The 25,841-nt window shown below is 39.6% G+C and overlaps 1 protein-coding gene across 1 annotated transcript in view; it reads right to left on the bottom strand.

Annotated features, from left to right (window-relative positions):
* Positions 1–23,973, bottom strand: part of ETNK1 (ethanolamine kinase 1) — a 36,558-nt gene extending 12,585 nt beyond the window's left edge. The window contains exons 1-5 of the mRNA XM_063358000.1: positions 23,606–23,973; positions 9,995–10,254; positions 9,027–9,167; positions 7,311–7,453; positions 600–683 (exon numbers count right to left, since the gene is read on the bottom strand). Coding sequence (XP_063214070.1) covers positions 600–683; positions 7,311–7,453; positions 9,027–9,167; positions 9,995–10,254; positions 23,606–23,761 — 784 coding nt within the window. The 5' untranslated portion in view covers positions 23,762–23,973. The remainder of the gene's footprint in view (positions 1–599; positions 684–7,310; positions 7,454–9,026; positions 9,168–9,994; positions 10,255–23,605) is intronic.
* Positions 23,974–25,841: the final 1,868 nt, after the last annotated feature.

Here is a 25,841-nt window from a genome sequence, read left to right as displayed (position 1 = left end):
GCAGCTGCATGGTCCTAGTTGCCAGCTGGGGTTAAACCACGACACTTGCTCTTCAAATACTTAAATTAACAAGTATTAACTCCAATGTTTTTTAAGTTACCTAGACTTACACATGCAGTTTGTGAAACAACTGGTAGATTAAGACCCCTAAATTCACAAAATTACACTTTCCATCTATACTGATTATCTAGGTTTTTCCTGTTGCCCCATCTTCTGAAAAAACTCAAGGTTATACACTTGAGTGTATAACATACACTCAAGGTTATTTTTATGGAGCAAGTGGAATGAGCATTCACTGAAATGACTCAGTGGTCTGAGTCTCTGTTTCATCATTTCACACAAGGATGCTGTGAAAGCTGCAAGTTCTGTATTTATCTAACTCTGCCAAAACTTAGGACATGTTGTTCCCATTTCTGGGTTAGCAGAGCTGCAAAGGAAGGGTATAACTGGCCTGCAAGACGAGACATTAACACATTTTTATACCATCAGATGAACAGCTATATACACGTATCTAGATATACAGATAGAGAAAAAGACAATATGCTAGAATGAGTTTTTACAAAAGCAGTTTGGCTTTACCCCAGAAATCCAATTTTTACCTGCAAATTCATTGAAGTGATTTCCAATGTCATAAGCCAGGTAGTTGTATCCAGAGTACTCATAGTCTATGAACTGCACATCACCTATGTGAGACACAACAGCAGCTACATCAGAGCCTGTATCAAATGAAGTCACAGCCCTAATCCTTTGGTATCCTTTGAAGTTTAAGGGAAAAAAACAAAACAAAACCACACACCCATCTTACTTGTGCCCCGTTGTGCGCACTCAAGACATTCCAGGGTAAGGCTGTGATTTTTATGGTATGAGATTTACTTGAACATTCACATTCAAGAAAGCTCTTATATAATTACTTAGAACTTACAGTTCTCTATTTTTAAACTCTGCATAGCAGAATTTCAATTTTAACTTCTACCACATGAGGGCATCCTTTACTTTCAAAATAAGAAATACAGTAGAGGATCCTTTATTTAAATTTTATGTACAAATAGCAAGTCAATTTTTCCCCGACTTAAGAAAGAACAACCCTGTTTAATTCTCACACAAGCGTGCAACCACAGTGGACTAACACATTGCAACATGTTGATATTCCCTGCTTCCTCCAGCTGCACTTAGAAAGCAAGGCTATTTGTAATTCTTGCGTTTTTTAGATGGCTTAAACTAGTCTCAGGAAACCATGAGACAATCCTCAAATTCTTGAAATTATAAAACTACGTAGTGTTATGTAAACAAGGACTGATAAAGCGGACTGATAAAGCAGCAGACAGCCCCAGATGTTTTAAAATTACATTTACCTATAGTGAAGCTGGGGAAGATGCTTCACTCCATTGTGAAGCATTGTGTAAAACAGCATTGAACCTGCTCAAGAATGTCTACGCTATATCAAACAGTCAAGATGTTAAGAAGATAGATTAGGTAAAACTAGAGCACTTGTATTTTAAAGGAAACCTGCAAAATTACTAAAAATATCACAAAAGGAAGCAATGGGTTAACTTAAGAGCTGTTTGCACTAGAACATTAAAATCTACAACCTTACATTTCCTACTGCTATGCTGAAATGGGTAGTTTTCACAGTTGGACTCTTCTCCCTTTCTACACCCATTCTTTCCATGGGTAACTGCAGATTTACTCAATAAAAACATATTCCTTCTATCACAATGAACAATCTTCTTAGCATGACTTAAAATATCTTACAGATACTAGAGCTAACTATCAGAACTTCAGGTCAAAAAAAAAGTAAATCAAGAATAATGTTAAGTACGTTATGCGTTTCCTAGACTAAGGATTTTAAGTGTCTGATACACTGCCTCGAGATTTAGGAATAGATATTGCACATATCAAATACAACAAGTTACCACAGAACAACTTTGTCAGAAGCGTTCCTTGTATCTATGCAGTTCACATTTACCACATTTGAAATACTAACACATTAATGTTTTCCAGATGGATAAATCTTCTTGTCTAAGCACTTATAGTGGAAGTTAAACTCCACGACACAAACAAAATCACTTCATCACAATCCTCCAAGTCAGAGTTTACCCTTACTTCCACAGAAAGAGGGGATTGCTTACCAAGGTTATGAGGTTAAACCTTTTAGGCTCTGACAAACCAACATGAAAATGGCCTGCAGAGTAGCAAGCTCCTCCCAGGAAAATCTTGTTGGCAACGGAAAATTGAGGTTCTCTAGAACTCTGAAGGGACAAGAAATTTTACAGCAGCTGCAACCAAGATCTTATAATATTGTCACAGATTAGTTTCTGCCACTGCTTGACTGGCAGATTCAGTCAAGATTCATACTTGTATACGCTTGCATTTCCCACTGGTTCTGTAGTACTACTTTTTAAAAGAAATACCTCTAAGTTACAAGCCAGTCAAAATACACAGCCCAACCCTGGTTAATATTCTGTTACACAACTGACCTCCTGAACTTGCCCCCCTATACACACCCCCAAACATTAGATATTGCTTGTATTCAGACAGTTTTCCTTGTTCCACCAGGTAAAATACAAACATATCAGTTAAAAGTCTACTTTGCAAATATCAACATAAGAAATACTTTAAATTTCTTTCACATTCAAATGTCATCTTGAGTATACCTATGTGCTATTAAGTATTTTAAAGTACAGCTAACATTTAAAACTTACTTCCAGATATAAAAAAAATATTAGGTACAATAAGAAATTGAATCTAACAGGATACAAATGAGGCTGTTACCAGGCACTCTGCTATGGTGAGATGCATGTGAATAAGTGATGTGATAAACCTCCAGTCAGTGCACAAGTAGCACAGTGCATGCCACCACAAGGCAGCAACAATGGCATACCTAATCCGTAGCAGGTGAATAAAATACGGCAAACTCACATTCAGTAAGACAAAAGTTTGAAGTTAAAAAGTCCTGCATTTTTACTGATCTCTTTCAGACTTATGCCACTGTGGAACTCAACCGTAAATTTAATTTTTCATGAAAGGTCCAAAATAAAGATCATAGAATCTTCATGGTTGGAAAGGACCTTTGAGATGCTCAGTTCTTTCCGTGAAACTGAAAGAAAGCAAAAACTGCAAGCTTGCTACTTCATAAATGCATACATGTCTCGGCTACCTTGCTTTAGGAGCAGAAGAGACTTTGCATTAATTGTTTAAATATCCACAGTACTATAAGTTACTTTTAAGATTTACTGCAGTTCATAAAGGAAAGCCACTTTTAAAAGATACGGCTTACAATAGTAGTCAAAGCAGATAGCTTTTATTTTGAGGTTTTTAATAAGTACAGAGAATTTGGACATCCCACTGATTTCACTGGGAGCAGGCAGACCAACAAAAGACACTTGTCTAAGCGCATTTGTATTTTATTGATGTGAGACGTGATTTAAAACTAATCTCTATCATCTCTCTGGAGAAGGTACTGTTATCAATGGGAGTAGAGACATCAAGAGTATTGAACATTTCAAGTTGAAACACACTCCTTTCATCAAGGTGTCTACTAGCGTAGAGAACATGCAATGTAATTTATGAAAACTACATAAAAGACACAAAATGGAATACATGTTGTGTTACATACACCAGAAATTAAATTTTTAAATAGATCCAAGCAGTAGTCAAGAGGACATCTGTTAGATCTCCTCAGGGAACCGAAAGGTAGGAGGGTAATGACACTTCTGTTTCTAGCTGCTCTTCACTTTTAATGTTTTAATAAGGTAAGCACTTCCAATGTGCAAGTCCTAGCTGAAGTTACCACAGCAGAATGATGTATCCTGAGTTCCGTCCCATGCTGCTCATCGGGTGAGCCACTCAGGCCCTAGAAGACAGCTTCAGTAAAAGACAATTGTCTATGCTATGAACATACTTGAAAATTCACAAATGGGTCATGTACCCAACGAATAATTTTAGCTATAAATACCCAATATACCTTTGCCAAAAAATTAAAAAAAAACAAAACGGTTTTTAGATCAAAACCAGAAGCCTTAAACATACCTCAGTCTTCAGAAGCACTGAGCACCCACAGACTCCTACCAAAGATCATAGAAAACATTGGGTAGGCAGAGGGAATAAACAAAACAAAACTAGCCATCTACCTACACACTTCCTGGCAGGTGATTTTAATACATTCAAAAAGAGCACATACAGATATAGAAAAAAGAATACTGATACTTGGTCTTACTGAATAGCAAGTATTTGAATACTCTTAAAAACATAAGGTATTTTTAGAAACTCCCAGGTCACATCGGGGAAAAAAAAAAAAAAAACGAGCACCAAACTTCAAGAGCGTTAGAACAAAGTCTATAAATAAGCAGTACCAGGCATCAAGCATATTTTGACTATCTTGATGCCCAAACTGTAATTAAGAGCAATGTGAAGCTTTGAGTTATATCCTTTAAAGAGTAGTTCACATTGATAATTGTAAGTTATGTAAAGTAACACTTGCAAATTTTCATATCCTGAGTGACTACAAACGGACATTAACAAAACAGCAAGAGGCACAGTTCTCTCAGTCACAGCATGAACAAATTCAAATAAGATGAGCGACACTCCATTAAACGAAGCTAACACTCAACATGTTATTCCAGTCTCACAAATAAAATTTAAGGACATGAGACTGATTCTTCTTAAAAGCAGTACGTGGCACAGCTATGATTTTTCTTTCAAGTCTGAAAATTTAACATGGATTTAATGCAGAGGGCAAGTCTAAAGCAAAGCACTGGGACAGCCAGAGTCATTCTAACTGCACTGGACAGGAGTCCTAGTATCTGTTGATACTCTACAGCTTAACACACACCTAGATGCACCCACCCTGTGCCTAGCAAGTGTGCAAATTAAGCATTCACAAAGTAAATACAGTGTTGCTAAAATGAATAAATGAGTTATTTTGTTGGTGTCAGCTTCTGAAAAGCCAGATAAACGCTACCAGCTTCACTCAACCTTTACTGGTGAGAGGGAAAAAAAAAATAGCAGTTAATCTGGAAGACCGAGTCTCTCTCTTCAGTTCCACCTTAGGGTGACCCAAGGTCTTTTTGATACACAGGACTCTTTCTACATGAAAGGGTAAATTTAGTAAGAGTACAGCATCAAAGCTGTTGTTAACTACCTTCATACAGTTCGATGTCATTCCTAATGAAGTACGTCTTTAAAGATTCTATTTGCAAAATTATCTGCATACCAATAAAAGCTTTTGCTCTGCTAAAGAGAATTCCAGCAATACATGTTTTATTTACAGTTAAAAGCTGAGCTTCCACTTCTAAAATCATGGTCCTCATTTTAAGGTTGTACTAACAGACAGATTGATATTTTTTGGTCTGTAAAAAGTACACTGTAAGAAACAGCTTTCAAACAGACAAATATTCTACAGATGGCATTGAGGTTTGGTTACTATGAAAGTGGTACCTGTTGTACCCAGATTGCAGTTTTACAAACACAGCACCTGTGCAACATTCAAATGTAAATTTAATAAATGTATTTCATATTTCCAAGTCTTCCCCCCCCCCAGATGTTTACAGCTAGTTTGAAACCAAAGTGCTTTGTGTCTCCCTCTTCCCCGCCCTGTCCCCAAACACTAAGCACTCACACACTCGTTACTGTAGGATTGCTTGCAAGTGATGCACTGCTGACATTGTTTTTTCCTCCATTCTGTTTACAGAAAGAAAAGCATATAGCATTTGTTTTAAAAGTAGGAACTTCAAGCCTACTGACTGTGATAGTGAGCCTTTTAAAGGAATTCCTCTGATTATTTTTTTTTTGCAGGATGGTTCTACTATGAAAAGTGACTATAAAAATTCTTTTTACCTCAGTGGGTCCATTATGGAATGCTGAAACTCAAGGTAGTTTCAACACTGATAAAACCCACACAATAAGAATAGATTTATTTTTGGTACCACAGTATCACAACTCCAGTGTGTGTAAGACCACAGGCTGATTTTTTTTTTTGCATACCTTCCGTCCTTCCCCCCCTCCTCTTTTTAAGCAGAGCTCTATAATCTACCATTGAAATTAGGTAAAACCACCGAAGTTTCAAACTAAATTCTTAGAATATGAAACTGCTGTTAATGGCATTGTGTGTATATACATATGTACCTATAGAACTAAAAGTACGAGCAATTCCCTTCAAAATAGTATTACTCGGAGGGAAATTTGTATACAAACCACCAAAAGACTATTTTCTAAATTCGCATGCATTCGGTGCATATTTGATGCTGAAACTGGTTGTGCATACATAGACAGTCTTTATACTAGAACCAATTCCAGCATGTTTTTCTTAGTTTTTATTTAGAAATTAAGGTATATAAGTGTCAAATGTCAAAGACCAATGACAACTGATAATACTTCAGTTCCATTCACAGCCATTTACTTCACACACTTCTGGCTTAGATATCAACAGTCTTATAATCAAATTGTCACAAATATGAAGCTACTAGAAGGAACATGCCATCCTCCCTTCAAAGGAAAATCTTGATCTAATGAATTTGTTGTGCTCAGCTGAGCTCAGACATTTGAAATGGGAGGAGAGTTGTGCATTTTTACTGCACCACGGCCATTTTAGTGTCACAAGTTTGACTTTTTTGTCTGTTTTAATATCCTGTTTAACTGATTTAGTAACCGAACCTCAAACCACTAGAATCCAGCAACAAAAGAAACCGTGAGTTTATGCTGAAGCTCACTAGATTTTAGCTAAGGCATTCTTTAATAACATGAATTATGAGTTAAATTAATTATAATAAAAACAAAATTGTATTTCACCTTTGCTATGATGTGTAGTGCCTACAACTGTTTAAATAAAGTATTTATTTACAATAGAAATCTTAAGATGCCTATGTACCTCATGCAGGAAATAAATTGACTTACAGAATATAGTATTAAGTATCACTAACATACTTTGTTATGAAGGTGTCTTCCCACAATCATAAACCAGAACAATACACATGTTACAGGAGATAACGTCTTCAGGTTATTTTCTATAAGATTTTTTCCCCCCCTGAAAAAGCTTTATATGACTAGAATAGAATTAACAAACAATTACACGATTTGAAATTCATAAAGTAAAGCAAGGAACACCAACATTCTTCCTCTGTACAATGACATATAGATGAGAATTAGCTAATTAAGGAAGTTAATATGCACAGATATTATCATCACTTCATTGGGTATCAAAAGCTCAAATTGAGTTCACTTGTTAAAGTCAGTAAAATGACACTACTTGTGTAGCAAATGCAATTACAGGATAAACAAACTAAGCCACTACTTACTGTTAATTCAACACCTACCTCGTTTCTTGTTGTAAATAATATTCTTACACAACAGGTCATTGTGACAGAGTACCACTGGTGATCCTAAATTTGACAGTCTTTCCTTCATCCAGGCCATCTCTTCTTGAAGAACTTGAGGACTTGGAATGTCACTTAAAAACCTTTTCAGGTATAAGAAGTTTGAGTGTTAATATTTAGTACTGTATGTTCGATACCGAGCATTTGTGATGAAATAAATTATCTTCCTCTATATCTTTATTCCAAATAAATCAATAGACCTTCTCCCAAACTAGAGGGCTCTTCCCCCTGGCACCACTACAGCAGTCAAATTACAACAATTATTTCCCTCTGTCCTCCCCAAAACCCATTCTCTAATGATTGTCTGTGCTCTAAAAGTGACAGTAGTCCAAAAATCAGGAACACAATGACGCATGTTTTTTAAAGGAGTAAAGATTAAAAGTATTATATAGCATATATTTAATTCCATTTTTGCTCACATTAAATTACTTCCTTCGGGTAGAATACCAGTACTACATGTATCTGTAACAGAGGAAATTAGCATTAATTTTCTAGTCACAATAAATATGCTTGAGTGGGCATTTTCTTTTAGACTTTCAATTAACTACTCAAATTTTCTCAGTTTTCCTAATGTTATGTTGTAGAAGAAAAAAATTCAAACAACTTTGCCAGATCATTCTTTAATTACCACACAGCAAGAAGTGTAGTTGGCATCCGTGATTTCAAAGAAGTTCTGTGAAGAATGTTTTTAAGCTGTAATTTGCTTTGTGAGTGATATGAAGTTTGATGATATTGTACAAACACTTCCAAATTACACTTAGCTTAAAAGTTTGATCTCCAATCATAGAATTCCCAAGAAGCATTGTCTTCAACTCGAGCTTCAGATTACATCATAGAAATTTTATTTAGGTTAACATAAATGTAAAACATTGCTCCTAGTTTTGCCTTCCTCTCACCCCAATCTTCGAGCGACTGATGCTAGAACCCTTCAAAAATATTTTCTTAATTTGTTAAGCTCCTAAGAAAAGAAAGTTTGATTTACAAGTCCAAAGTTATACTGGGATGCTAAACACAAAATGTAATTAAACCTTTAAACTCAGATGAAACTCCATGATAGCACAAGTCTAGAATGACTGCACAGATACCTTTTCGTCCTCTAGAAAACACCTTTGGGAGCTCATCCGATCACACAAAACAGCCTTTGATTGACTTTACTTTTACACCACCCTATTTTGGACTAATTTATAAACTGAACAAATAGAGGACAGCGAAGAGGTACAGGTCAGAAAGAACAAGCAGTAGTACTCCTGCAACCCCAGGAAACAGGCTTTCACTATTCACCCCAGAACACAGTCTCAGTTTGGGAGACTGACGGATCTCCTGGAAAGCTCTTTAGATGCAGTTACCTGAAGAAGTACTTCACTTGACTTTGGTTCCTTAAAAAGGGTGAAGAAAACTACCATCATTCATAAAGTGACCAAGTAAGAACTGTACATAGTTCTTAAATACACGCACAATATACCAAATGAATTAAAAGTCTCTCCCTATCACATGTGACGTTTATATAGCTATTTCAGTATACAAGCTTATGACAAAACTCAAAATTTTATGAACTTCAACATTATGTGGTACCTAAACCTATTTTTTTTTAAACATTCTTCTACCCCTCAACCAAAAAGAATGGGAAATCTGGAAAGCACATAATGAAATACTTACCTTTTATTTACTTCCTCATCTGTAAATTCTGTGGGTATGAGAGAGAAGTATTTCCCCATCTTCAGCCATAGATTAGATTTAGGGATCCATCCATTGTGTGCATGAATAGTATGGATTTTAGCAAGCTGTCTGGCAATGAGTCTAAAAACCCAAAAGTTTAAATTAATGTTATATTTGCAATAGATCTGACAGCCTTTATCATATTTTTCCTAGCAACAAGAGAAGACGACTACAATATGCTTAACAGAAAAACTGTAAAAAAATTGCAGCAAGGGAACCCAAAGAGGGTTTAAACAAGAGCAGCACAGCTACAGGGTAGCATCTTTTAAAGACTCGACTCAAAATGTCATTGGCAGCACTACTTAAGAGAGAGGAAGCAGGAGGGATGGAGTTCAGTTACAGCATGCATACTTCACCTGTATTCACAGCCTACTCTTCAACTTGCTTATCTTTAGAAGAACTGACTCAGTTAGGCAAATACATTTCAGTGCATACATTAAAAGCTAAGATCTTAAGATATCAGCACTTTCTGTTCACTGCTAACAGTTTAAAAAAGTATGTCTTAATGGAAGGAAGACTATCTGGAATCTATTCAACAAAAGGAACTATTAGAAACAAAGCTAGGAGTACTTGCTTTAATCAAGTCCAGCCCCCTACAACTCCACCATGTTAAACGATCTCCTTAATGGTAACGTGCAAATGCTAAATGCACGCAATAAGCAGACCTCTAACAAGCGTATAGTCTTCTGGTGAGGCACCAAGTGTCATGTGTTCAGCACTGAAATACCACGATAACTAAGACAGAGGACAGTGAGCCGTCAAGAGTGTGAACATCAACTTAGTATGGGCTTACAGAAGTATTTCTTTTCTGCCTGCTCATAAACTAAGCTTGAGGTTCTTTGGGCCTGACAGAACACCATAAATGCATCATAGAACCTGAATAATGAATAAAAAACCAAAAAGGTTACCTGAAAATATCTGGATTGCATACATGCTCTGGATCCAGTGCTTCTCCCTGCATGAACTCGTAGCACAGGCCATTATTGAAAGTACAGTATAGTTGAGGTGCACAGCCATGAGCCTGCAACACGCGGAAACTCTTCACTTCCTCATCGCGATCTACTAGGAGCTCGGTCTTATTTCCGTAGATCCTAACCAGAACCACATCGTCTGTTAGGTCACCCACATAGCAGCCAATTAGTTTATTGGTGATGCCATCGGTAAACAGCTGAAAAGTAAAAAGAATGCAGAGTTACTCTCTAGTTCACAAAACACAACTTTTTACTACATTGAGCATTAACAAAATAAATCTTTAAAATACAAGAAAATTATGAAGAAAATTGTGAAGATATTTCACAGTAACACAAGAGAAGTGAACATGTGAAAACATGCTACAGTGAACTACAGAAATACTACATGTAAAAGGCAATAACTGAAAGCTCAATATTGTAAAATGGGCTTCCACATGACCAGTCTGAAACTGATAGATTAAAATGGCTGAAATCAAAGCCCCAATAAGGCAGCAATCCTAAATCAGTATGAAAACAGTCATGAATACAGGCAGCATGAAAACAAAAACAATTTTGATGCACTTCAGAATTTCAGTATTTGCTGATCAGTGCACAACTAGTAAAAGACACTTCTGGAGTTCTAAACTACTCCTATGAAAAAATAAAGTTAATGTCAGAAACAGTTCAAGTGCAGTGGTTATCATCTTCCCACTAGCCTTGTGGTTTTACTGATTGAGAACAATTCCTAAAGTCACTCTGGCTCCTCTACAGATTTGAGACAGTACTTAAAATTCAAGCCTCAGGCACCAAAATTCAGCCTCAAGCACCATTCCAAATTTAAAAGCTTCCAACAAGACTGACTATCCTTCCATTTTACTTAATAACTTGTACATGCTATTTAAAAGATTAAAAAAGCATTTCAAGTCCTTCTCATTAAGCTGTACATAAACACAATTTTTAAAGCACTGCAATTTACCAGATTTGACCGGTCTAGTAACCAATGCATACTGAAGATGAAGCAAGTAACTTTCTACAAAATTAAGTAAGAGCATTATGTTTACATCTAACAACAACCTACTTACTGCCTTTCAACTAACAATGGAGGTACAGAAACTACAAGTTCCTAGCTATGGAAAGGAGGAGGCAGATGGCGGACAGACAAAAAAAACAATCCTTAACTGCTGCTGCTTCTTTCACATTTGATGAGACCTAAAATAGTCATTATATGGGCTGAACCTGACAAGCAGACTAGATCCAGAGCTACTGGGCTGCATGTACCCAGTTGCACGTAGTCGAGCATTTGAAATCCCGCTCAACGCCTGCAAGAGCAACACAGCAGCTCTCGATCTCCTCCTACAGTCTGGTACAGTTTTACAGCTCAGAAAACAGATGTTTGGTGCTTTCAAACTCTTTGCACTCTGTCAACTCAGACTGAATGCTTAAGAAATCGCTAGATGAGTACTACCCGTATGAACTCTAGCTGTTAGTTAAGTGACTGAAGGGCAAGACATTAACATTCCCGGGTGACAAGCAGCATCACAAGCAAGAACGCCAACGCTTTCATAACTATTGAACAGCCTCCTGCAGTCTTAAGCATAAAGTAGTAACCAATTTAAAGTCAAGGTTTTCACAGCAACTACAATTTATATTCAAGTATAATTTTTTTTTTAGTGGTTAGTCATGCCTCTGCTACCACTCTGTTACCCCCAAAACCCTAATTAAAACTCAATTAAAAAATAAACTCTCACACAAAGCACAAAACCTCTTTCAGGACGAGCAGCAGGAAGTAACTTCAAGTTGGTTAACAAACACAATTTTCCCTTGTGTGGACATCTTGCAAGTTTGATTTGACACCTTTCTTTAGGAAGTGCTTTATCGTTAATTCTCATTTAGTTATAACTTTTTCAAATTATCTAGCTCCCTGAATCTGCAAGCAGCTTTTATTTAAAGGCAACCTGAAGACTCTGGATATAAAGTTTTTTAATTTGTAATTGTAACAGAAGTCAGAAAATCAGCTGAAAACTGAAACCTAATTATCAGAATTAGAACATTTAGTGTCCAATGATAACAGTTTGAATTCCTTATTCACACATCATCCTGCGTTTCTTCTCCCTCAAACATGAAGTCAGGCCCAGAACACAAATACTGACAAATGGAGAGGTCTGTTACATTTCAGACCTTATACTAAACATTAATGTTTAACGAAAAAGTACTTTTTTTCTTTTATTAAAACACACACGAACAACAGGCAACTTCTCTACAGGCTTTATGATTCCTTCAAACCATGGACAGCTTTGGTGGGTTTGTTTGGGTTTTTTTTGAAAGCCAAACAATTCAGAAACTTTGACTTCCCCCACCCCTCCAAGAGGTACCCTTTCTTTATTTTGAAAAGCAAAGTAGTATCTTTCAAATACAAGTGACAGCTTATTTCCAAATCTCAAGGATCTGGAGAAATCAAGCATCAGGAGAATACTTTTTTTTTTTTAAATTCCTTAAGGAAAAAAAATAATAATCTGAAGTTAGGTCAAGTCTACCCATTTAGGAAGAGACAAGACTTTCACAGTAGAAGATGCTGTATTTTAGCTATCATGCCTTGTCTTCCTCAGCACCCCTATGCTATGAGGTGAACGAACTCAACAAGAAATAGCTCAAGGTTCCTGAGGAAGATGCAGAATAGTAGAGGATATGAAGGTATTCAGTTTTCTTAAACAGTTATGAACGCTTCATCTTGCAGAAGTAGGTTCAACAAATCACATACCTTTCATCTACACAGGGGAACCATAAATTCAAAAAATCCTGCTTACAAAGTCTGCTTGATTGACTCAAAATTAAGACTTTACAGTTTATGAACATATTTTATTACTAGTTATTGTTTTAATAACCCAGAATAAGAGACAAGTAATGAAGAACCTTGTCTTAAACAGTCTTCACAGCAACTAAACGTTACAATGTTAATCAGTGCAACTAAGAAAACTATACCATTTAGCACTACAGATACCGGTTTTCACATTAAAATGACTACAACTGTACTCTAACACTACCCTACTCTTTTGCTCGACACTTATATGTGATGTTTTAAGTTTTCCCTGTGTACATAAGCATATTGTTGCAGCAATGCACGTGCCTTCAAGAGAAGGATGATGTGCGTGAGCAGTGTTACCTAATTTGAACAGGCAGTACTTAAATGTGCTTCAAGTATGGCTTGTCAATCAAAAGTTACACCTTAATATTGTAACGTCTTCATTCATAACCTTCCCCCCCTTTCAGTGTATAGTCACAGAACTACTTGGATCGGAAGGGATGTCCTGTGATCATCTAGTTCAACCTTCCTGCTCAAATAAGGCCAACTAGAGACAGTTGCCCAGGACTGTGTCCAATTAAATCTCCAGGAATGCTGGAGACTCTACAACCTGCCTGGGCAACCTGTTCCAGTGTTTGGTCACCCTCACAGTAAAAAAAAAAAAGTGTTTTCTTGTGTTCAGATGTAATTTCACACGTGTTTTATCCCTATTGCCTCATCTGTCACTAGGCACTGAGGAGAGTCTGGCTCCGTCTTCATTTCCCTCCGTCACTGGTGACAAGTGATATGGAGAAGGCCGAGGTTCTCAACGACTTCTTTTCCTCAGTCTTCACTGGCACGCTCCCGGAGTCACAGAAGACAATGGCAGGGGATGGACAGAACTGCCCATCATAAGTGAAGATCAGGTTCGTGACCATCTGATGAACCTGAAAGTGCACAAGTCCATGGGACCCAATGGGATACATCCATGGGTACTGAGGGAACTGGCAGATGAGGTTGCTAAACCGCTCTCTATTATATTCCAAAAGTCATGTCAGTCTGGTGAAGCCCCCACTGACTGGAAAAGGGGAAACATAATCCCCATTTTCAAAAAGGGAAAGAAGGAGGAACCAGGGAACTACAGGCCAGTCAGTCTCGCCTCCATGCCTGATAAGATTATGGAGCAGATCCTCCTGGAGGCACTGCTAAGGCAGAAGAATAACGAAGAGGTGATTGGGTACAATCAACACTGCTTCACCAAGGGCAAATTGCGCCTGACAAACCAGGTGGCCTTCTATGAGAAGGTCACAACATCAATAGACAAGGGGAGAGCAACTGACGTCATTTACCTGGACCTGAGCAAAGCCTTTGACACTGTCCTGCATGACATCCTGGTCTCCAAGCTGATAAAATATGGGTTTAATGGACTGACAATTCAGTGGATAAAGAACTCGCTTGATGGCCGCACCCAAAGAGTGGCTGTCAATGGGTCCATGTCCAAGCAGAGGCCAGTGACAAGTGGAGTCCCTCAAGGATCAGTACTGGGACCAGTCTTGTTTAACATCTTCATCAGCGACATGGACAGTGCCATAGAGTGCACCCTCAGCAAGTCTGCCGACAACACCAAGCTGTGTGGGGCAGCTGAGACACTGGAGGGAAAGGATGCCATCCAGAGGGACCTTGACAGGCTGGAGAGGTGGGCCCATGCCAACCTCATGAAGTTCAACAAGACCAAATGCAAGGTCCTCTATCTGGGTCGGGGCAATCCCAAGCACCGATATAGGCTGGGCGGTGACTGGCTTGAGAGCAGCCCTGAAGAAAAGGACTTGGGGGTGCTGGTGGACGAGAGGCTCAACATGAGCCATCAGTGTGCACTAGCAGCCCAGAAAGCCAATCATATCCTGGGCTGTATCAGGAGAAGTGTGGCCAGCAGATCAAGGGAGGTGATCCTCTCCCTCTACTCCACTCTCATGAGACCCCACCTGGAGTACTGCATCCAGCTCTGGAGCCCCTACTACAAGAAAGATATGGACGTGGTGGAACATGTCCAGAGAAGGGCCACGAGGATGATCAGAGGGCTGGAGCACCTCTCCTACGAGGACAGACTGAGAGAGTTGGGGTTGTTTAGTCTGGAAAAAAGAAGGCTCCGAGGAGACCTTATAGTGGCCTACGAGTATCTGAAGGGGGCCTACAAGAAACCTGGTGAGGGACTTTTTAGTATGTCGGGTAATGGTAGGACTAGAGGGAATGGATTAAAACTAGAGATGGGACGATTCAGACTGGACGTTAGGAAGAAGTTCTTCACCATGAGGGTGGTGAGACACTGGAAGAGGTTGCCCAGAGAGGTGGTGGAAGCCCCATGCCTGGAAGTTTTTAAGGCCAGGCTGGACGGGGCTCTGAGCAACCTGATCTAGCGGGAGGTGTCCCTGCCCATGGCAGGGGGGTTGGAACTAGATGATCTTTAAGGTCCCTTCCAACCCTAACGATTCTATGATCATGTATTTAACATGTTGGTAAGACCCCTTCAAGCCCTCTTTTTTCCAGGCCAAACAGTCCCAACCCTCTCAGCCTCTCCTCATATGAAAGATGCTCCAGTTCCTCAAACATCTTCATCACCCTTTGCTGAACTTGCTCCAGTGAGCCTGTATCTTTCTCATGCTGGAGAGCCAAGAATGGAACACAGCACTCTAACATGGCAAATCAGTGTAGAAGTATTGATTCTCATACATTTTAGCATAAAAACAAAATTAACGCATTAAAAAGTTTATAGAGCACTTCACAGAAATAATTTGTGTTAAGCTGTTCATCAAGTTTAAAAGTACCTTGCCTGCCATATGTAAATGAAAACTTGTGAAACATAACATTAGAAAAAGCTCTTATCCTGTCATTGCAGGACCGAAAGAAAAGTGAAAGTTCTGTTGAACTAAGAAGGATCAAAACCACTAAGTATAAAATTAACTATCCCCTCTGAAGAAAGTCTATTGTCTTTATTGAATGGCAAAGATGGCAAACAAAATAGGCAATAATTCCCAAGACACAATGGCACCACTCCAACTCACTGGAACTTGTGCTACCGTTTTCTACTTCTCAGAAAATAACCCTCTAACGAAGCTTGTCTTTCCGTACAGAATTGTAATATAAAAAAGACAAATCTCTAAGGTCATCAGAAATAAGTGATACTACCCAAAAAATAGACATTAAGTAGTACTAATGCAAAGAAACAGTAAGAATTTGATTTGATTGTGCTGTTAAACAGAGACGTCTGGCCACTGTACAGCTTTTGTCACACGGCACAGGTCTATTATCCCCTTCAAACAAGTCCCATTACTGTTAATAAAAAGAAATCTACAACAAGGAAATTGGACTCCCTCAACTGATAATTTAGGAACTCTACTTCTTATTACCATCTATTTGTAACATGCTGCTCTAAGTAATTATTTACACCCAGGAGCATTTTAGTTATTGCTTCTTAAAAAGGCAGAAGGGTTTGCTTACATTTCTAATAACATTATCCAGACTAGACAATTTCCATATTCCATCATAAGAAAACATCTAATGTTTTCTACCAGTAAAAGAATGTAATACTCACTTTATTCTTTTATTCATGATGTCCTTACTGTAGCATTTAAAGAATTAGCTTAGAATGCCTTGCCTGAAACATAACCCGAGATACAACAGAGCAAAACAGGAATTCCATAACAAAAGCATCAGTTGAGCAGCATAAACAGAGAATGGACTCTGATGACATGGATAAGGTAATCAGTAAACTCTCAAGGCTACGTGCAAGATGATGGAAGAATCTACAGAATGTTACTAATAGCAGGTAGAAATTTCTGGAAATAAATCAAGAATTACAGGGAGCCAACAGAAGTCAGGAACACGATGCAACACAAAAAAAATCCAGCAGCAAGATTCTGTTACTCTTGCAGTTTAATTTAAATATTATAATTAAATTTAAATTATCACACTGCAGTAAGTACTTGCAGGTGAGGTGACACAAAGCTAAAACTAAATTCTGAAAACATTTCTGGAACCATTTGTCATACTGTCCCACAATCCAGTCAGAGATCTAGTCAAGGCTTTGTAGCTCTTGGGAACAAAGATAAACTGTTTACTGAATGAAATGCAGAGTGAAGGTGAGAAAGCTACAAATAAGCTTTAGTTATCCAAATGCAGTCTCAGAAAGCACCACACGGTAGAACAAGACAGGTCAAGTGAGTCCAGGAAGAGCAGAGAAAACTCAACCAAGACATGTAACATCTTTGAGCAGAGTTTACCCTAAAAGCACTCTTACCAGCAACAATCAGGTTATTAGATTCCCGAAAAGGGCATGCGATTGATATGTTGCCATCTCATAGGTAGGTGGTTCAAGAAAAGCTTACATCTGATCCTACTGTTCCAGGTGTTCAAAAGAACGGTAAGAAAATTACAGTCACACGTAAGAGGCATGAACAAGCAGAAATAAAGTGTCACAGAGGCAAAGTACAAAGCACTTAATCACTCACACAAGAGATGTAAAACCAGGCAGATTTTTTCCTTCTAGACTGTTATTACAGCCATCGGAGAAGAAATATAGAAAGCAGTATTGTACTGCTGTAGAAACAGAACAATGATGTGAAGTTTCAGCATAAATAAGTAAGGATTCCCCCAATTCTGCTGCTGAACCCCACATTGCACATTAAAAGCTCCAGAAAGGAACAGGTTTTTCAACACGTTTCTTAATAACACATTTCTCATACATAGTGCTCACTAAACTTCCAAGCTTGTAAGATGTAACTTTGTTTCTTCTGGAAAAGTACATACAGGCACATGCACAAGTATACATTTCTCAAGAATTTCATTTCTTGAAACAAGGCTAGTTACTTCTCCACCTCTTTCTGTAGCTATTCCTAAAAGGAGGACAAAGTATAACTAATGGAAAACTCAAGCCTTGGGTAAATCCTCATCTATTCAACAGGGCTTACAAGAAACATAATTCAAAGGTCTCCAGGCTCTGGAGCCGCATCCTCTAGATCACTACACTCAGCAGGTGAAAACCATTGTCTATGTGATTTTGGTGGCCAGATGTTCATCAAAACAAGACCATTCGGTGTTAAAAGTACCAAGGCTAGCAGGGAGCCAGTAAGTTAATGGCACCATTCTATGGTAAGTTTGGTCACAGACTGAACTAGCAGTTTTCCACTGAACTCTTTGGGTGCTCATCCATGACAACAGAATGGAGAAAGCAACACCACCACTACCTATGCCGTGTAGTATCACTTAAACTTTTTTTTTTGTTTTGCTACCAAACCATCAACACTGCAGCTTCAAGGAAGAACTTGGGGGGGGGTGTTGGGGGTTTTTGTTGTTGGTTTTGTTGTTTTGGGGCTTAGGTGTTGGGGTTTTTTGTAACATTTTAACTGAAGTTTCACATCTTCCATATTCTCAATATAAAGACCATTTAAAATTACATTCGGTAGTCTATTATAAAATGCTATAGATATGTCACCCCTTGCAAGGGCTGGTTTCCGATCTAAATGTGTGACAAGATGAAAAATCTTTCTTTTATGTCATAAGAAAATCCCAAAGTTTTTTATCTTGTTTCTGAAGAATATTCTCCTATCTGAAAACAGTCAACATCAGATAACTAGTTAAGATTTCCAAAGTGGTGAATCATTTTAAATCTTTCTACAGATTTTGTGATACTGACAAAACCAGTTACAGATAAATTCAAAACAATTAAGCTAATAGAAAAGGAGTATAAGATTTTGTTCTAACTCAAATAATTTTCTATTCCTCCTGCTGGAAAATTTTGACATAAAATGGACACATAACACTAGGGGGAAAAAAAATAGGAACTAAACCATCTTAGATAGCTACCTTCCTTTCCAATCTTACAAGTCTATAGCAGAAGCTATATGGCATTACATAGCCAGATCCAAGCTGTGTCTAAGCAAATATCAGTTCTCTGTAATTAGAATGAGTCATCAATACAAACACACCTATAGCATGCACAACTGGATTACATCACGCACTGTGATGTGGCACATGTGGTACATCAATTACGTAAAACATCACCACATGCATGATTGCTGCCCCACCCACTGATACCACAAAAAACTCTTTACAACAAGGGACTGAGATTATCAAGCCTTATCGGAATCTTAGTAAGAATGGATAAGCAACCTAGTCTCAAGCGACATCTAATACTGCCTACATTTCACACTTACTGTGACATTCTGTTCAAGGCACACCTCAAATTACCTTTTTTCCACAACACATGGGCAATGCAGCCCATTCTGCAACTCTTAACTTTTCTTGGTCCTTCCTTCACTCATCACTGTTCTATTTAGAGATATTAGCTCTTCAGGATGTTAATCTGTGAACTCAGTCCTTCCCTCTTTAAGTGGTAAGTACTTTCACAACTGCTGAAGAGCATGATGTCCTAAAAAACAGCTAAGCAATAAAAATACTCTGGAAAAATGTAACTATACAAAATAAGTTAGTTTGCATTGTTTCCCCACAGACTAATGTTTTCTGTTTCCATTCAATTATTTCAATACTTTAAAACCCACAGGCCACTTAAATAAGTTGCGAAATATTTTTTAATCACAGTTTGTCATAAAGAAAAAATTGCCACAAGCAAAGAAATTAGAGCAGCAGCCAGAAAATATTGCCTGAAGAAAAGCTATTGAGAGCAAGTCAGGAAGAAAAAGCAAAGAGACACAGGGAAAAGCTAACCTCCTATATAACAAGAAACAAAAAAAAAAAAAAAAAATCAAAGGGGAAGGGGGGGCATTTTGACTGTGAAAGTACAAGTCTGTAAGTATGGCTCTATCATCTGCATTCACATTTCATAGCTACAGGAGCAAGTTTTTGCAAATAATTATAAAATGCTGCAGTAGTAAAGTCATGCAAAGTGTTGCTAAATGCAACGACACATACGTCTTGGTAACAAAGACACAGTACCAGAAAACAAGCAATGTCCAATTATTTCAGAGAATAAAACAAAAAACCCCACTTATTAGGAGATGACCCGGTACTAAGTTCTAGATAGGAGCTTGCAGGATTCAGGGGTGGAGGGGAGTCTTATTGAAGAATTTGATCCCTTTTGCAAAACTGATCTTTTTTTTTTTCCCCCCTCTCTCCTCGGGTTTGGGTGAGGACAAGAGCACTGTTTGCTTGCATATAATTTTTATAATTCTAGATCCCTGAATGACTTTGCAGCTGATGTTTTTTCGCACTGGTCTATCCAAGTAATGGAGGTGTAAATTAGCACTATCACCATTAAGCCTCTTTACCAGTAAAAACAAGCAGCCCTTATTATCAATGTTAAAAATTACTTCGGAATGGAAAGAAATACAATTGGTTTTCCTGTACCATAACATTACACTGCATTACATTAACCTACTGAATCCTCCATTATCACCAGACCTACAAGATGTAGCATAGGTTATGGGATAGAAGAATCTGCACTTACTGAAGAGGTAACTAACCTTCCCATACTGTAACCAAATCCTTCAAATACTACCACAAATGAATCTCCATAAATGAGGAAAAATTAAAAAAAAAAAAACAAACTCTTAATATGGGCAAGATTCCAAACTGTGATTGTATTTTTACATTAGTAAGGGTGATACAATTTCTTTAAGACAGTAGAGCTAAAACAATTAATTTTTTAACTGTCACTTATAAAGAATTGCTTAAAATACAAAAATTGGAATGCCCACTGTCTCAATTTAAGCTGTTCGCTAATTCAAAACAGGGTGTGAGTTCTGAAGACCATTTTTGCTTATGAAATCCAAAAAAAATGTCTCGTATGTTCACTGCAATCAATTTCTGAATTTAACAAGCAGTGAGCTTTTCAGCAGGAGGCTGAGAGAGAGGCCTCCAGAGATCCCTTCCAACCCGAACTACTCTATGTTTTTATTACTAAAATCAGCTGTTACAGAATCAAAAGTGACTACTGCAAAAAGCAGATTTGTTTTAATGACATTGCTTTGTATTACTGTAAAGCAGAGAAAGCAAGCCTCAAGAATTTAATAGTTAGAAAATGTAACACCCAGTTCTACACAGCTCCAAGTACATCCTCAGAAGATAACTGCACAAAGTATTTATCTACATGAAGATCAGTGTTTAGAGAGGGAAGTTTTATTTCTCCTTACCAATGTAAAAGAACTTAAGAATCTGTACTGTTTTGTAGTGATAATATTCACATATAACTTCAGATTGAGGAGATACATTACAGTAGAACTGCCTGTGATTCAGCAGATAATTGGCAATGCTTATGGAGTCTACAGACCTCCAATAAATAATGAAATTTAAGAATTAAAGTGCTGAAGATTTAAACTATTTTCATCCTCTGTCCTACACTTATGTTTTATGCTATGAGGCAAAAAAAAAATGCTAAAATATATTCATAAATTTACATACTTAAAATCTTACAGAAAGTGAGGATTAGGCATTAAAATTTTTAAACTACAACATTTCAAAATTGTTTAGCTGACTAAACAATGACACACAACAGTAAATTTCTGCAAGAGAAGTTAAGTAACTTTTTGAAGTCAAACTCTGGACTCATCTTCTTACTAATTGTTTTGACCCAAGAAGTACTAAGAGTAAAGGTAGCTAGCAGCAGAGTTCAACAGAGGAAGCAGTAGTTCGCTCCACCTATCAGTGTTCTTTGTTCTACTTGGCTATGGTGCTGCTGTTTCTGATTATCAAGCATATTTTCCATGCAATACACGACTCTCATTTTCATCTCCCTTCTAAATATACGTCCCTCTAATGAGGGGACTCCAAGACAGACCTTCTGCTCCATCCTTTTCACAAAGTCACCTTTCATTTCAGCATCTTACTGCATGTGATGCACATGTAACATGCATGTGTACCAGACTGCAGCAGCAATGGTGGCAATGCAATTAGTTTCAAATGCACCCATTCCTCCTCATTAGTCTGTATGTGAACTGCTGCGCATATGTAAAGTGTTAAAAATAAAAGGCCACTGAAGAGCTTCATGAGAATAGGATGTTCTGCTGCTGCTGAAAAGGAGGAAAAAGAAATAAGCTAGCCGAAAAGTTTTGGTCTTAAAAGTAACTTGGTTGAAACAAAACTCAGACAATTTTTAGACAGAAACCTCTAACCACAGACAGTAGTCTACTACTATACTATTGCTTGACCAGTCAAATGAGTCCCTGTTCCACATCGATGGTACTGGTGGTTTTTATTCTGTTAATTGCGTCTTCCAAAGAGGGTGACAGAGGAAGGAAGCAGCATTTTTTTTTCCCTTAAGCCTACTAGAACTTTACCAAAAGGCTAGAGTCATCCCTCCTTAATAAGAAAATGTTTTTGTTTCACTTATTAGCATTCCTGTATGAAAGAAAAAAAAATATTCTGTTGAGAAATATCCTCATGAGAGAGCTAAAAGAACAAAACCATGTTTATCTTTAGGTAGTCCTGCAAGGAGCAGGGAGTAGGATTTGATCCTTATGGGTCCCTTCCAACTCAAGATATTCTATGAACTCTCTTTAATATTACATATTATAAAGCTATTTTCATGACACCTCAAGATGTTGGGACTGTGCTTAACTTATGGCTACAGCCCTCAAAGGAATTACTTAGAAAAAACTCGTTAGCTTTATTTTCACACTAACTGGACCAGCATATGTCAAGTTTCTTTTCCTATCAAGAAACTTCAGAAAGTATCACTCAATTTACGTGCTAGCACCTCAATGTGCTCAGTTTTCCTACACAAATTAGTTCCAGCAGCTCTCTTCAGAGGAACTTCCCCAAAATAAGACACTTCCACGTATTAATAACTGATGAATAAGACAGTTTAACAGCATGTAATAAAACGCTCAACTACACACAGGGTGCAACTGAAAGGCCATTTTAGGCAGGTAAATTGATGGAAGAGTCTTACGGGGCCAGGTTAAGTATATTCTAGAAGCACAAAAGCAGCCAATCCTCGAGCAGATGACTCGTCACAAACACGAACGATTGCTCACCTAGAGGAGAGCAGCGACTGAGCGCCGGTACTTCTGCTGACGGCCGAGGCGAGACGATGCGAGCAAAGACGTTAACGGGGCTCATACTTACCGAGACACCGCCAGCCTAAAAACCAAACCCCGTGGCGAACCCAAGCCGTTGATTTATATTTATCTATTACGGCGCGGGGGGGAGCCCGCGAAGGTCTCCGCGGCCGAAGGCGCCCGCGGCAGCGCTCCGGCGGCCGTTACCTCGCCGGCCGTTACCTCAGCGGCCGTTACCTCGCCGGCCGCCCCCCTGCTGGCGGCAGCCAGCAGCCCCCTCCTCTGCCCCGGGGAGGCGGCAAACCGCCCCCCAATCACACACACACACTGCTTTACGAACACAGGATCCGGCGAGGGGGACCCTCACGAGGCCCTCCCCCACCCTCGCCGGCATCGCGGCCCCGGGGCCGCCGCCCGAGAGCAGGTGGAAGAGCTCTCCTCTCCGCTAACGGAGGGAGGGAGGGAGGCACGAAAGAAGGAAGAGGAAAGAGAGCGATGGGGAAGGAGAAGGCGGAGGGCCGGGAGGGGAACGGGGGATGCTGCCGCGCCGACACGCCCCGCCGCCAGACCTGCCTGGCAAATGGGGCTCGGCGCAGGGGGCTGCGCTGGGAGAGCCGGGAGGGGGGAGGGGAAGGAAGCGAGGCGGCAGCTCCCCCGCACAATGGCCGCCCGCCCTCCCCCCCTTCCTTCCTCTTCCTTCCCTCTCTGAGGTCGGGCTGCCGCATCCCCCGCCGGGGACCCGGGCCCACAGCCCCGCGTCGCCCCCGGCCTTCCCCGTACCTGCAGCGTCACCTCCTCGGGTCTCCAGTGGGGCCGCAGGCGGCGCAGGAGCTGCAGGGCGCCCTGGCGGCAGCCGGGCCCCTCCCGGTCGCTGACGGTGATGTCCAGCTTGGGCACCTCCGGGGAGCCGGGCGGGACGTGGATGTAGTTGGACATGGCGGGCGGTTAGTCGGACACGGGCAGGCGACTCTCGCTGGTGTCTTCTCCGCGGCGGAGCCGGCAACTGAGGGGGGAAATTTCCACTTCGGCTCTCGATAAAGCGGCTCCACCTCCCCCTCCTCCTCCCCCTCCCCCGGCTGCAGCGCGGAGCAGCCTGGGAGAGCGGGCGGGGTCTGTCGGCGCTCGGCCCGCCACTGACTTGGCCGGGACCGTCACCTGCTCGCCTGACCTCCCCTCAGCGCTCTCCTGCAGCGGTCGGTGGCGCAGCCGGAGGGGTGGGGTAGTGAAATCTCCTGACGGCTACGGGGGTGGGGGCTGCCCACCCAGGCGCCTTCACAGCGCGCCCCCCCTCCCCCGCCGCCGCCCGCTCCCCGGGGCGAGCGAGGCGTGAAGGAATGCGGCTGACCGCGGCGCCGCCCGGTCAATCGCCGGGCAAAGAACTGATTTTAATCTGGCTGTTGAGTTATCTGCTGCGGTTAATTTTTGTCTTTTAATTTTTGTGCCAGCCGTCGCAACAGCCCCTTTTCCTCTCCCCAGCTGGCTGCGTACCTGACCACTGCCTCCCCCCCGCCCCCTCCCCGACCCCGCTCTCCCGGTTTCGGGCAGTTGCGCTCCGGTGTCATCTGCGGGCCCTGAGGGCACCGGCGAAGTATCACCCTACAGGCCCGCCCTGATTTAAACATGTTGTGAAGATCATCCTTCTCATGAGCAGTACACAACAGTTATGTTTTTCTTTCTTTTTTTTTTCTTTTTCCCCTGTTCTATGCTGAAAACCTTGCCTTGAAGTTATTTTCAGACAAAAAAAGGGGCCCAGACAATACCACAGCATTTTGCCAATCAAGAAAACAAAAAAAAAAAGGACCAAATGATCCTTTTTTAGAAATATTTTGATGCTACCCCTAATATTCCTACAAGTAGTGTCCTCCTGTCGCATTCTCTGATCTTCCCATGTAGGAAACATTGAAGACTCAAAAAATTCCTCAGTTACCAAGCAAGTTTATTAGATTAACCTAAAACACAAGAACTATGCAAATGGAATAACGGCCAGTCTCTTTTCTGATGAGCTTTTACTCTGAATAGACCCAGGTCAGGGGAAAGGGACATAATGCTCAAAATGAATAACATCAGGAGGGAAACAGATAGTTCTACAGGTTTAGTTCTCCTTGATTTTCATGTACGTTCCTTTCTAAAAGTGCAGTGTATTAATAACCTTTCCACTTTGTCATCCACCACCATCTGCTTGTGAATGTGTCTTGTCTTTCACTAAAGGGGTTTGTATGACCTCACTATGTAAGTGCATCATCACTTCTATTCCTATTATTTCTGTTGAACACCATACCTTATCCCAATTTTTCATCTTTGTTCACTCACCTGTATACCTTTCCCCTCAGACAGCATTAAACGTTTGGAATAGTCTGTCAACAATTTTTCAAGTAATTTCCTTCCTAAATCTTTCTTCTCTCATTCCTCATGATCACTAATCTTGGTATTCTCTTCCATCTAAACTTTGGTTATGACCAAGTGTTTAAAATCTTTAGAGATAGGAATCTATGAGAGTTCAAAAAACAAAATTTTCTTCTATTGTATTTAAATGAAAATTTAATGTTTATGGGTTGGTGTTATTAGGGTAAACGTTTTTCTGTATTAATAGCCTTTTGCTATCAAGTAAGAATATGGAGGACCAAACCAAATTTCAAGTGTCATAAAATTTCCAGATCTAAATGTTATAGCTTGAGTACATTTCTAGTTGTAATATGCTTTTGTCTTGCCGTCATTTAAATCTGTTCACTAGAAGAAACTGTTTCAAGTTTTATAACCCTCTTTCCTGTGATTTTGCGTCTGTCGTATATATACACCAACTCACCACTTTCTTAAAATCTTTCTCCATCTCACCTGATTGGACCTACCCATTTCTTCCACTATCCCACTCCACTTTTCCTTCTTTAAATATAAGGACATTTTGAAAGTTAAACCCATTTTTTTATTTGAAAAAAGATTCCTTTAAGCACACTCACCTTTATACATCGTTCAGTCCTGTAAGTTTCTGTTACCATAGTAGCATGATATCACTCTATCT

Source organism: Chroicocephalus ridibundus, chromosome 1 (assembly GCF_963924245.1).
Source record: "Chroicocephalus ridibundus chromosome 1, bChrRid1.1, whole genome shotgun sequence".
Taxonomy (NCBI): domain Eukaryota; kingdom Metazoa; phylum Chordata; class Aves; order Charadriiformes; family Laridae; genus Chroicocephalus; species Chroicocephalus ridibundus.
This window is presented reverse-complemented; position numbering and strand designations above follow the sequence as displayed.